Genomic DNA, 13,359 nt, shown 5'->3' on the forward strand with positions numbered 1-13,359 from the left:
AGGCAATTGACCAAAGAGGTGTTCTTCAGGGTAGGGAAAACCCTGCAGCCAGAAGAAATGCAATTTATTAGCCACCCCTTCAGCTTCTTGTCTCTTTCTTTTGTCAGTTTTTCCTCTGGGTTGCTGCCTTTTGTTTCTTCCTTTTTTTCCTCCCAACCCGGACCTCTCTCTCCCCCCCCCAACCGCTTACCCTCAGTAAACCTGAAAATCTCACGAGAACAAAAGACAAACCATTTAAAATTAAGGCAATCTGAAAATATTCAGCAGAATAACAGAATAGCTGTGCAACTGCTGTTCTAGGACCTCCAGTGATCTAACTACAGCTTAACATTATAGCAAGAAGCTCAATCTGAAAAGAAACAAGGCAACTCGTCCCGTCCCCCCCCCCCCGCCACCTCAAGGGCTGTTTGCTGGGGAATTGTCGAATCCCCACACTTCACTTTCCAGATCGCAACTCCCACCGCTTCACTATATATATATATATATCAGCCATAATTGTGGCCCATCTAGACATGCTTTTCCTTTGTGATAATTTGCTCTCATGGTGCTATCGGGGAGATCCTGTTATGAGATTTCTAAGGTCTTACATATTTATATAATAAATGTTCATAAATGTACAAGGCAAACACATACATAAGTATATCAGCCACCTGTCGGAAATAGTGCAGGAGAACAATCCTGAAGCCATTTTGACTCTCCCAAATTGACCTCAACTATTTCTCTGCAAAGGAGGAAGGAAATGGGAAAAGCTTTCCAATGGTCTTTGGATTGTAGGGGCTTAAACCTCCCTGTAAACACAGCCTGGCAAGTATCTGTTAAGGTGATATCAATATGCGTAAGAGATTCAGGAACTAAGTATTGACCATTTCCAAGGAATGGCCAGGCTACCCAGAAAAGGCAATTGATAAGGCATCATCAGGTATCCTGGCAGACAGGAGAGAAGCAACACACTCCAATTTCTGCTGGGGACCCCCTCTTTCTGTGGTGTATGTATGATGTATTTGGGGGGTAGTCTTGGGCTAATGGGTGGGCAATTTCAAAAGTCTATAAAAGAGCTTGGACACCATTGTTGTGGGTTCCTCCTCGCTCCTGCCTCTGGGGAGTGAGGATCCTGTTGCAACTGTTCAATAAAGATCAGGCTTACTAGCCGCTTTGCTTCTTCTCAATATTCTCTGCTTGGCCTCTCTTATTTTCTCCTACTGATAGGGAACCTACATAAGGACACTAGACAGGCTGTTGGATGCCCCACAAGGGGCAAAGGAGCAGCTTTTTCTCCTAACCCATGGCCATAGCAGCTTCCTGGAACCAGGAACCATCTCCCCCCAAGCCCACATCTGCCCTCTTCCTCACCCTGGCCAGCAGGCCCTCCTTCTCCGTCTTGACCCCGAAGCGAGGGATGGTGGTCACGCAGCGGAAGCTGGATCCGTGCGTCAGTTTCTTCACGCCGCTGATCTGTGACATCGGCCGATTCTCCTTCTCCTTCTCCTTCTCCTTCTTCTTCTTCTCTTTGTCCTTCTCTTTAGGGCCCAGGGTTGGGATCTCCACCTCATGCTGCTTGTCTGAAACGGGGCGGGGAGGGGGGTGGATTAAAAATTCACTGCATGCCGTTCATTGGAGGGAAAATGTCAGATTTATTTATTTATTTTTGCATTTTTAATATTTTGATGGAAGCTGCCTCGAGTGGCTGGGGTGTAAATAAATTGTTGTTGTTGTTGTTGTTGTTGTTGTTGTTGTTGTTGTTATTAGAACACAGGTGCAAATGGACTCCGGGGAGTGCCACTTCCGGTGGGGTCGAGGGACAACCCTCTCGGCTGCCCACCATGAAACAAAGCACACTAGAACTTTCTTGGGGGTGTGGAGAACAGTTTCCCAAGGGCAGGATGAAATAAAACCTCATCGGAAGCGACAAACAGCCCCCCACCAAATAAAATATCCACAAGGCGAAGATTTGCATTGAGCTTTCCGAAGCCCAAAGAAAACAGGTCCCCTCTGCAAGGAGCTTACAGTCTGGGATTTGGCACAGGGGCCAACAGGAGGAAGGAGATAGGACCAGCTTTCCTCGTGCTCCTCATCAATTCTTGCCCTGCTTGCCACAGCCCCTTCTTTTTTTAAAGCCCCCCCCTTTAAAAAAGGCCCTGGCTGGTCTTTTTCTGGAGCATTGCTGGGAGGTGGGACACAGCAAAGAAGGCCCATGTTGAATATCTCTTCCCCCCGGCCCCTCGCACGAGTCTCCTGCTGTTCCGAGGGAGACCCCCGCCCCAATATTCCCGAGGCATGCAAGGATTGACGTCAGCGGAGGCTAATAATATGACCAACGCCATGGCAACGGGAGATGCTGCGTGCTGGAATGCCGGTCCTCTCCCGAAAGTGATGTTTCCAGAGAGCAGACGGGGTCTCTCTCCCCACCTCACCCCGGAGAGGAGTCTTCTCGCTCTTGCCTCCGTCACAAATGCCGCACAGAGATTCGTGCGGCACAGAGGAAGGGAACCTCTTGCTTAACACCTGATATATATTTCATACACACTTGTTTTCCCGCACTGTGTTTTAAATACGGCGCCGAGGTTTAATTTTAAAAAGCGAATATCAAAATGTAAGAAGGTTGCCGGCCAGATGGCAAGCGCGCAAACAGGACCTCGGTTACTGAAGATGCTAGTCCTCATGGTTCTAAATGAGCTACCTTTTACAGAGTTGGACTATTGGTCCCTGTCAGGGCCGGATTTCAGTTTGATGCGGCCCTCAGCTCCTGAAGGTAATGGGGCCCTTTCTATGTCCAGCTGTCCTTTGTCAAATTGTCACTGTTTTTTGTGTTGAATATATGCGGGTGGCGCTGTCAGTTAAACCACAGAGCCTAGGGCTTGCCGATCAAAAGGTCGGCGGCTCGAATCCCTGTGACGGGGTGAGCTCCCGTTGCTCGGTCCCAGCTCCTGCCCACCTAGCAGTTTGAAAGTGTGTCAAAGTGCAAGTAGATAAATAGGTACTGCTCCAGCGGGAAGGTAAACAGCGTTTCCGTGCGCTGCTCTGGTTCGCCAGAAGTGGCTTAGTCATGCTGGCCACATGACCTGTATGCCAGCTCCCTCGGCCAGTAAAGCGAGATGAGCGCTGCAACCGCAGAGTCATCCACGACTGGACCTAATGGCCAGGGGACCCTTTACCTTTACCTATATGCTATATGGTCAATTATGGACCTGATAGGTATCTCAAGCCATTTGCACATAACAAAATATGCAGAATGTAGGCACCCTATATATAGAAAGGAGCAAACCAGGGATATGTGAATGGGCTGCTGAAGAGCGCAGCTCGAACCCACAACCTTGGCATGATCAGCACCAAGGCCAGTGCGCTCCCCTTTTTGCAAGCGAGGGATCCTTTCCACCCCCAAACCTTCTCTTCTCCATCTCCCTGGGGGACTCACCCAAGAAAGTGCTGCTGATGTATTCGGATACTTGGTTCCCAGAGCGGCTGGTTTCGGAGAGGTGGGTCAGTTCTCGATTCAGCATCCTTTTGAACTGCGGGGAGAGAGCAGGAAACAGTTCAATAACTCAAAGGAGCAACTCATGGGCAGCCTGCACTGCAGGAGAATTTGCGTCGCGCCGAAAGTTAAGAGCCGTGTTTTCAAGGGGGTGAGAGTTTTGGCAAGCAGGGAGAATTGCTTCTAGTCCTCATGACCCAAGAGGAAAGGGCTCTGGGAGGCAGCAAGATGCCTCCGGGCAGATGGGACACAGCAATCCATTCCAGGTGTGGCTTGACTCTGCCATCCTTTTTAAAAATATATATACAGCAGTACCTTGGTTTTCAAACGCAATTCGCTCTGGAAGACTGCTTGACTTCCAAAACGTTCAAAAACCAAGGCACAAAAGGGCTGTCTGTGATTTCAAAGGAGAAAATAAAAACTCATCAGAAGCTGTTCGACTTCGGAAACACGTTCGAAATTGGAAGCATTTTCGGAAACTGAGATACCACTGTATCTTCTTCTCTTTATTCCCTGTTTAGGGAAGTTTTTAATGACTGATGTTTTAATGTAGTTTTAATCTTTTATTGGAAGCCGCCAGAGTGGCTGGGGAAACCCAGCCAGATGGGCAGGGTATAAATAAATTATTATTATTATTATTATTATTATTATTATTATTATTAAGATTACAAGTGCACAGAGTAAGATAAGACACAAAAGAAGATAAGAAAATAGCACCCACGTAGAAAACAAAACAGAACGACAACAAAAATGTACACATTACCACCCCACCCCCAACCAGACCTGAACCTAATACGGTATTTATAAGAAAACAATTCCAAATATCATTGAATTTGTCCATGGCAAGTCTATGTTTGTACGCAACTCCGACTACTGGTCCATGCTGCCTGGGGATGGTGAGAGCTGGAGTGCAGCAACATCTGAAGGGGTCCAGGTCCCCCACAGCTGATCTTGAGGAAAAGATCTTCCAGGATAGCTGCGATTCCTCTCCCCGTAGAACTAACCTGACCTTTGGCAAGTGCATAGAGCTGAAATAGGAAGTGGGGAAAGAGGGACACCCTTCCAATTCCCTCCTTCAGCCCTGTGTCCTATTGGGGTTGCAGAGCCGTCAGTCCGGGCTATGCCCCGAGCCCCGTCCAATTTTGGGGGTCCTGGACCCAGTGGGGGTTAGGAGCTAACCAGTCGCCGAACTGGTCGGATAAGCTTCTTGTTAAGACATTTGAGCAAGGCCGGATTTACATATAAGCTCAACAAGCTCTAGCATAGCTGTCAAGTTTTCCCTTTTCTCGCGAGGAAGCCTATTCAGCATAAGGGAATTTCCCTTTTAAAAAGGGAGAACTTGGCAGCTATGCTCTAGCTTAGGGCCCAACTCTCTTGCCCCCCCCCCCAAAAAAAATTAAAGGAAAAACAACAACTGGATGTCCATTGAGAGCGGCCGCCGAGACCACATAACACTGGTCTTGAAAGGTGTTGAAAGATCTACATTGGCTCCCAGTACGTTTCTGAGCACAATTCAAAGTGTTGGTGCTGACCTTTAAAGCCCTAAATGGCCTCGGTCCAGTATACCTGAAGGAGCGTCTCCACCTCCATCATTCTGCCCGGACACTGAGGTCCAGCTCCGAGGGCCTTCTGGCGGTTCCCTCGTTGCGACAAGCCAAGTTGCAGGGAACTAGGCAGAGGGCCTTCTCGGTGGTGGCGCCTACCCTGTGGAACGCCCTCCCAACAGATGTCAAAAAGGAAAACAACTACCAGACTTTTAGAAGACATCTGAAGGCAGCCCTGTTCAGGGAGGCTTTTAATGTTAAATAGATTACTGTGTTTTATTTTTCTGTTGGAAGCCGCCCAGAGTGGCTGGGGAAACCTAGCCAGATGGGCGGGTATAAATAATAAATTATTATTATTATTATTATTATTATTATTATTATTATTAAGGTAAATGTAAAGGGGCCCCTGACCATCAGGTCCAGTCGTGTCCGACTCTGGGGTTGCGGCGCTCATCTCGCTCTATAAGCCAAGGGAGCCGGCGTTTGTCCGCAGACAGCTTCCGGGTCATGTGGCCAGCATGACAAAGCTGCTTCTGGCGAACCAGAGCAGTGCACCGTTTACCTTCCCGCCAGAGCGGTTCCTATTTATCTACTTGCACTTTTGATGTGCTTTCGAACTGCTAGGTGGGCAGGAGCTGGGACCGAGCAACGGGAGCTCACCCTGTCACAGGGATTCGAACCGCCGACCTTCTGATCAGCAAGCCCTAGACTCTGTGGTTTAACCCACAGCGCCACCTGGGTCCCTATTATTATTATTATTATTATTATTATTATTATTATTATTATTTCCAAAATCTAAGATAAAAAACAAATAAAATAAAGCCTACATGTAGCAACCGTGTTTTGTAGGCTCCCTCAAAAATCCCTGCTTTGCTCCTTTCTATATTTATAGGGTGCTGACATTCTGTATGGACTGCATGGGCAAATGGATTTTGATACCTATGAGGTCCATCAATGACCATCTAGCAGATACTCAACACAAAAGCCAGTGGCCATTTGTTGTTGACAAAGGACAGCTGCACATAGAAAGGGCCTTATTGCCTTCAGGAGCTGAGGGCCGCATCAAACCTCAATCCGGCCCTGCGTTTGAGTGTCCTCATCAGCACCCCAAAAGAGCGAGTCAGGTGGCAGGAGCTGCAACTAAATGTGGGGGCCCCTCCAGGCTAAGGGGTGGGGCTCTTTCCTCTGCCCCCCCTCACCTAGCTGCTAGGTAGGGGAACATGAGCCAGAGTTTTGGGGTGTGAGCTGAGCTGGAAGCTGGAGGGACAGAGACCCGCTTGCTCTGTGAGCCTCTGTCCTCTGCTCAGGTTGTAGAGAGGAGCAAATAAAACCAAATATCCCAAAGCCAGCACAGTCTCTGGCGGTTTTCGTTCCAGAGAAGCCAAATGCCTGGGGCCGCCCAGAGTCTCTTGTCGCCCAGAGATTTGGGGTGACGTGTAAAGGGAAAGAACAGCAACGTCCCTCATAAAAAGCGAGCAGGGAAGACGAGGTGGGGAGGGTCTCTCAGAAGTCCCAAGAACTGCAGGAGACCCATAAAAGTCGCAATTATGGGATGCCAGCTGCAGCACACGCAGAAATGAGTCAAAGCAAAGCAATTTTATGAAACATGGTGGAGGCTGGGGTGGGGGGCGGGGGGTGGGAAGGGATTCCATACTCCAGGCGGCTTGCAAAATGATGGATTTAGATTCCAATCTTAGTGGTTTTTAAATCATTGGCAACAATGGGTGCTGTTGGATTCACTAGGGATATCGATAAATATTGAAATCCTTAAAAAGCATTCGCAAGACTTTGAGATTTAGGGTGTCATCGTCCCATCCCCCCCAAAATGCAAGGTTTTGAAAGGGTTTTTTTGTCACATTTGAAACACTTTCCCACCCCTACCTGGAGGTGACATTGGGGATCAAACCTGCAAGGCAGTTTGCTCTACCACTTAAAAACAAAGCAAGCTTCCAGTCCTCATGACCCTGAGCAAGAAGCTGATTTAAGCCTTATCAAAGAATTGCGGAGTCGGAAAGGGAACCCCAGGGGTCATCTACTCCAACCCCCTGCAATGCCAGACAGTGACTGGCAGTGACTGCCCTGTGTGTCTCTCTCAGCCCTGCCTGAATATGTTGTTCTGGATTGGACCTCTGGCAGCCTGCCAGGCAGAGACGCTCTAACCACTGATTTAACATCACACACCCACTGGCAAAATTAACGGAAAAACTTCGTGATGAAGGCGATAGAGATTTTAAGAAGGACTGGGAACCATTTATGTCATATTTACAGAATCATTGTAAAGAAATGGACTAACTTGCAGTGTTTGACTAAACACCTGCAGTTAACAAAACAAATGTAGAAAGAGAAACAGGATGTTAAAATGATAGGAGAAGAATAATTATTTTTGCAAAAAAATTTTTTTAAAGAATAAGAAATAACCAATGAGCAGGGAGAGATAATATGCCAACAAACCAAAAAGAGAAGTTGAAGGAAGTCACTGGGGGTGGGGGTGAGGATTTATAAGGTATTTTGTTTTTGAAATAATGATTGTGACGATGATAAAAATGGTAAATTCAATAAAAATATTTTTTTAAAAAATTAAAATTAAAAAAACCACACCCACACACCCTGAGAAGTGAGTCTCACAGATCAAGCGTGCACCCCCCTCCCTAGCTGGGGGGGGGCACACCCACTTTAGAAACAAAAACTGTCCCAAACCTTTGCAGCAGAACAGAAGTCCCCGCTGCTGCTCCCCCCTCGCTTGCCCACATTTGGAAGGGGCACCTGTGCTCCACTTGCTTACCTGGGCGATGGGGTCTTGGAAAACGAGCAACCCCGGGGGGCTGGTGTCGGGCATCGCACCGCCGCCCCCCCTCGCCTGCCCAGCGCGCTGCTGCTTGCAACCCGACCCTCCTCTCCTCCTCCGAGGCTCGCCTCCACCTGCCTGAGCCCCCAATCCCAAAAAAGGAGGAGGAGGAGGAAAGAACTCTGCTCCGCAAAAAAGGAAAGAAAAGGGGGTTTCTCTGCAAAGCTCAGAGCCGAGGAGCAAGCGCTGGCAACGGGGGTCCCCCCTGCATCACCAAGCCGGAGAGATGCGCCAGGGATGCTCCAGGTGAGCTGTCCTCTCGGCGGCCGCCCAATCAGAAGCCGCGGGCAGAGGGGCAGGAGCCCGTTCCGCCTCCCGATTGGCTGGCGGGAGCCTGGGGATGCTGCTGCTACTGCTGTCGCTCGGAGGTGGTACCCAGACGCTGCTGCCAGGCGCGCACGGGGACAAGGAGTGGGCAAGACTTCGGAGCTGCCTTTGGGTGGGCAAGGTGGGCATTGGGAGGGGGCTCAATTGCCACAGGGGACAAGCTCTCTCTCCCCCCCCCTCTCTAATGTGTGTCCAGAGAAAAGCAGCTGGCAGAGAGACCGCTTCTCAATGCTTTCTTTATTCTCCATCCACGGCTTTGCAAAAGAACGTAAACAGAGGCTGGTTGCTGGATCTGACCAGTGTCGGATTTACGTACAGTATAAGCTAAACAAGGTCTAGCTTAGGGCCCCACTCTCTTGCCCACCCCCCAAAAAATGTACAGTAAAGGGGGGGAAACCTGGATGTACAATTCCAAAATATAAGATAAAAAACAAATAAAACAAAACCTACATACAGCCAGGAGCGGCTTAGTCCTGCTGGCCACATGACCCGGAAGCTGTACGCCGGCTCCCTCGGCCAGTAAAGCGAGATGAGCGCCACAACCCCAGAGTCGTCCGAGACTGGACTTAATGGTCAGGGGTCCCTTTACCTTTACATACAGCAACCGTGTTTTGTGTCGTGTAGGCTCCTATTTGTGATGTTCAAATGGCTTGAGATACCTATGAGGTCCATCAATGACCATATAGCATCTAGTTACAGGTAGGTAGCCGTGTTGGTCTGAGTCGAAGCAAAATAAAAAAATTCCTTCAGTAGCACCTTAAAGACCAACCAAGTTTTTATTTTGGTATGAGCTTTCGTGTGTATCTGATGAAGTGTGCATGCACACGAAAGCTCATACCAAAATAAAAACTTAGTTGGTCTTTAAGGTGCTACTGAAGGAATTTTTTCATATAGCATCTATTCAACACAAAAAAAACAGGAACAGCTGGACATAGCAAGAGCCCCATTTGATGAGGCAGAGAGCCAGCTTCCCAACACTTTATTTATTCTCCATCCCTGGCTTTGCAAAAGAACATAAACAGAGGCTGGTTGCTGGATCTGACCCATCTGCTCCAGCCAGATGCCCCCCAAACGAAGCCTGCAAGCAGGAACCACCCTCTCCCCTCACTGCCTCCAATCCCTTTGGCCCAGAATGCACCCAACCGCACCAAAGCAGTTTCCACGGACCCTTTCTAGATGCTGGAAGTTCCTTGCTTAATTTCTTGATTTATTATGTTACATTCATAGCCCTCCTCCCCCCCCATGTGCTGTGCCAATCTTCCCGCAGGCCAGGGAGCTTTACGTAGCTGGTGGGGGCTTGAACACGGGTCCCCTCCTGGCCTGAGAGGGGTACCCAGAATCCTTTGAGAGAAAGGATGCGCTTGAGAGATGCATAGCTCAAAGAATGAATGAATGGATGGATGGATCTTTATTTGCGTCAGCCGTCGACCATAGCAATAAAACAACAAGACGGTATACAAAGAATAAAAATAAAAAGCCAATGATATGAAATAGATTTTAGGGTTTTGACTCAATGGTCAAATAGTGGATCTTATTCTGATTGCCCCAGCTAAAAAGCTTGCAGCCTTTGCTGTTGCCTGCTCATCTTGATCTGCTAAGAAAAAGGACACCATGGGGAGCCAAACTAAGGCCCGGGGCCCAGATCCGGCCCAATTGCCTTCTCAATCCGGCCAGCAGATGGTCTGGGAATCAGCATGTTTTTACATGAGTAGAATGTGTCCTTTTATTTAAAATGCATCTCTGAGTTATTTGTGAGGCATAGGAATTTGTTTATTCCCCCCCCCAAAAAAGAATATAGTCCGGCCCCCCACAAGGTCTGAGGAACAATGGACTGTCCCCCTGCTGAAAAAGTTTGCTGACCCCTGAAGGACTGACTCTCTCTCTCTCTCTCTTATCTTGATCTGCCCAGAGAAAGGACACTAGCAGTGGCTAGGCGACCCAGAACGGACAATAAAAGAGGGGCAATAATCTCATTCCTCAAGTCTTTATCAAGAGGGCAAGCCAGAAGGGCATGCGCCACCGATTCGGGACTGCCATCTCTACAGGGACGTTTTTCATGTGGAATCTGTTAGAATCGTCCCTCAAGTCCAGCCGAGGGCAAGACATTCAATCTTGCGAGAGTCAAAGCGCATCTATATTTTAGAATTGCTCAGTGATGCAGATAGGGTGCCAGAGAGTCGATATGAGTATGTGGGAAAAAGCCACACCAGGGCAAAGTTTCCTCCAACCTCAAAAGGAGAGTCTGCCAAGCAAGCTGAGCCTTGTCCCTCTGGGGCTGGGGGTCCCACCCTGACCCGGGCACCTTACCTTGTTTGAGGCCATCTCGCTGACCGAATGCCTTGTCTGCAAGGTCTCCAGCTGGTCCAAGCACCAGTCCAGCTCCTCCAAGGTCTCCACGGCCAGCTTCTGGGAAGCATCTTCTGCAGAGAGGCAAGAGGAACAATCCTGTCTGCACTGACTGGCAGCAACTCTCGAGGGGACATGCCCAGCATGGAGACGTTGCCGCCAGGGGCTGAGCCTGCATTGCAAGGGGTTGGGTGACCTTTGGGTGCCCCTTGGTGAGACCTTCTTGATTCAAAGCAGCTGCTCCACCACCACGGTCATTTCACCAGTCAAAATAAAGGGCTGGTTTAAACAGGAGGATAATTGGTCCACTTAGCCCAGTGTTGTCAACACGGGCAGGCAGTATCTCTCCAAGGCTTCAGGCAGAGATTCCCATCTCCTCCCCAGAGGTGCTCAGAATTGGTACCCAGAGGCATTCATTTCCTGCCCCCAGCAGTGAGCCTAGCCATGGCGCCCTCTTTTAAATCTCTCTGCCTCATTTCCAGAAGCTCTTCCTTTGGCCTGGGTCTTGTGTATCTGTGTGTGTTGTGCGTTTGTGGCTTCCACAACTTCTGGCTCACGAGAGAGAGAGAAAGAGGCAGGCCTGGAGGCAGAGACCAGCAACAGGGGAAGAAGCGGAAAGCAGAGAGTTTTTGAATAATGAAAGAACTGAGTCAATATAGCGGCAGAGGTGGCATTAGAAAAGAGAAAGAGAGAGAGGAAGAAAGAATGGAGAGGGAGGGAGGGAGGGAGGAACTTCCTGGATCGTAAGCAGACTGCTGGTGTTTTGTGCAGAGCAGGGAGGAGATAGGAAGGCCCTGGGAACTGGGAAATGACCTGGGAACCGGGAAATGCCACAGACCCAGTGATTCTCCAAGATGCTTTGATTGACAGCCACAGACCTCACCACCTCCCTCAGGCTCTGCATGTTTTAAAACACTCACGGCCCCAGTTTCACAGGACCACAGCCTGGTGCTTCAAGAGCCTGCTTTGGATGCAGAATGTCCCGGGTTCAGTTCCTGCTGGCGTCTCCTGATGTGGCTGGGAATATCCTTTCACACCTGACGCTGAGTAAATGAGCTAAAATGTATAAATTGTGGGGTGTGATGCAGCTAAGTACAACATTCCTTGTAATGCTAGAGAAGACATGCAAGGGAATGTTTGGTCCAGCCAGTCGAAACTTCCCGTTCCTCCTGGCTGGAGCAGCCTACATTTTGCATGTGATCGAGATGGGCGTGACCTCACCTGCCCAGGTAATAAAAGGACAAGTCACGCAGCACCCCTCTCTCCTTTTGACTTCCTTCTTCGTTTGACCAGCTTTTAGCTCGGACTGCTCTGCTAGCTCTTAGAAGCACTGGGATTATTCCCCCATATGGGGCAGATCCACATGTGCATACAGTGGCACCTCGACTTACGAAGGCGATCCGTTCCATGGCGCTCTTCGTAAGTCGAAGTCTTCGGTTGTCGAAGCGCCCGTTTTGCGCATGCGCGAAGCGTGATTTTGCGTTTCTGCGTATGCGCCCACCACGCACGCCACTTCTGCGCAGGTGCTGAACACGCACACGGCGAAAAGAAAAAAGTCGGGTTTGCCGACTTTGGAAGTCGAAACCTTCGGAAGTCAAGTCATTCGAAAGTTGAGGTACCACTGTATTTGTCTCTAAGTCTGCCTTCAGGAATCCAACTCTGAAAGGGTATCAGTCAACTTCTTTCATTGACTTTGAATAAGATTGTGGCATCTTTATTCTTTTAAGAGGGATTCAAGGGAACTTACCAGGAACGTACAATTCAATCTGAAGACAGACTGAATTATACAATAGGGAGAGGCTCACACGAGCCTGCAACCAGCTATCTGCAGTGCATGTAAAAGGGGAATGTAAACTCTGCTAGGTGAAGGAACTTGCTAGTGCAAGTTAGGAAGGATATTAATAAACAATATATCCTCTCCTGCCACCCGGAAAATTCCCACATAAATCAGAATCAGGTACGTGTTGGAAATGCAAAGAAGCAGAAGGTCCGGCCTGCAGAGTAGCTAAGGGCTATTGGGAGATGATACATAACGAGATTATATATATATATATAGAGAGAGAGAGAGAGAGAGAGAGAGAGAGAGAGAGAGAGAGAGATGGTGACTTTCTCCTTTTCCCCCCTCAAAAATTATTTCCTGTAGCACAAATGGATGAACCTTTGCCTATTAATGACTAAAATGAGGTATATTCCATTGAAATATTTAAAAAGGTTACGCACAAACCGTTTTTAATTTTTTTGTATGCTGTTTTACCATTTCATAGAATTGTATTAACAATTCTATATGTATTTCGTATCAAATTTGGACACAACACCACATTCCACAACGGGGAGTGTTCTTAGCAACATAGGGTATACAAATGTCACACCTGCGCAAGGTAAAAGCCCCTTTTTGGGACCTCAAAACTCAGCCATCAGACCCTGCCAGGCATGCTGGGAAAAGAACCTACAGGAGAGGTAGCAAAACATCGCCCTCTAGTGGCGTCTATACTGTTACTGCAGCTAAAAAAAGCTTCCTTGTGTGTTTGATGACCCTATATAATGTTGTATATATGTGACTCTAAAGCTTGGGTTCAATTTTATATCTGCTTACAGTGACTTCAAAAATGGTCAAAGAACTGATAAATAATTTTTTTAAAATCATTTTGTGCGTGACGGTTTTTTTAAATCAAATCTCTTTGAAAGTAAGATTTTATCTAATCTTTAATGAAAGCTCATCAAATTATGATACAGGGAAATGAGGTTGTAAAAAAGTCATCATATATATATATATATATATATATATATATATATATATATATATGAGAGAGAGAGATCCTTTCCCAAAA

At 48.1% G+C, this 13,359-nt stretch overlaps 1 protein-coding gene across 3 annotated transcripts in view; it reads right to left on the reverse strand.

The window, feature by feature from the left end:
* LOC118087071 (3',5'-cyclic-AMP phosphodiesterase 4C) overlaps positions 1-13,359 on the reverse strand; it is an 84,127-nt gene that overhangs the window by 15,667 nt on the left and 55,101 nt on the right. For 2 of the 3 annotated variants that reach the window (XM_035119374.3, XM_035119373.3), the window contains 3 exons: positions 10,493-10,605; positions 3,413-3,506; positions 1,351-1,559 (listed from right to left, as the gene is read on the reverse strand). In XM_035119374.3, the coding sequence (XP_034975265.2) occupies positions 1,351-1,559; positions 3,413-3,506; positions 10,493-10,605 (416 nt within the window). The remainder of the gene's footprint in view (positions 1-1,350; positions 1,560-3,412; positions 3,507-10,492; positions 10,606-13,359) is intronic. The other variant, XM_088671285.1, reaches the window with a different exon arrangement.

Source organism: Zootoca vivipara, chromosome 6 (assembly GCF_965207765.1).
Source record: "Zootoca vivipara chromosome 6, rZooViv2.hap1.1, whole genome shotgun sequence".
Classification (NCBI taxonomy): Eukaryota; Metazoa; Chordata; class Lepidosauria; order Squamata; family Lacertidae; genus Zootoca; species Zootoca vivipara.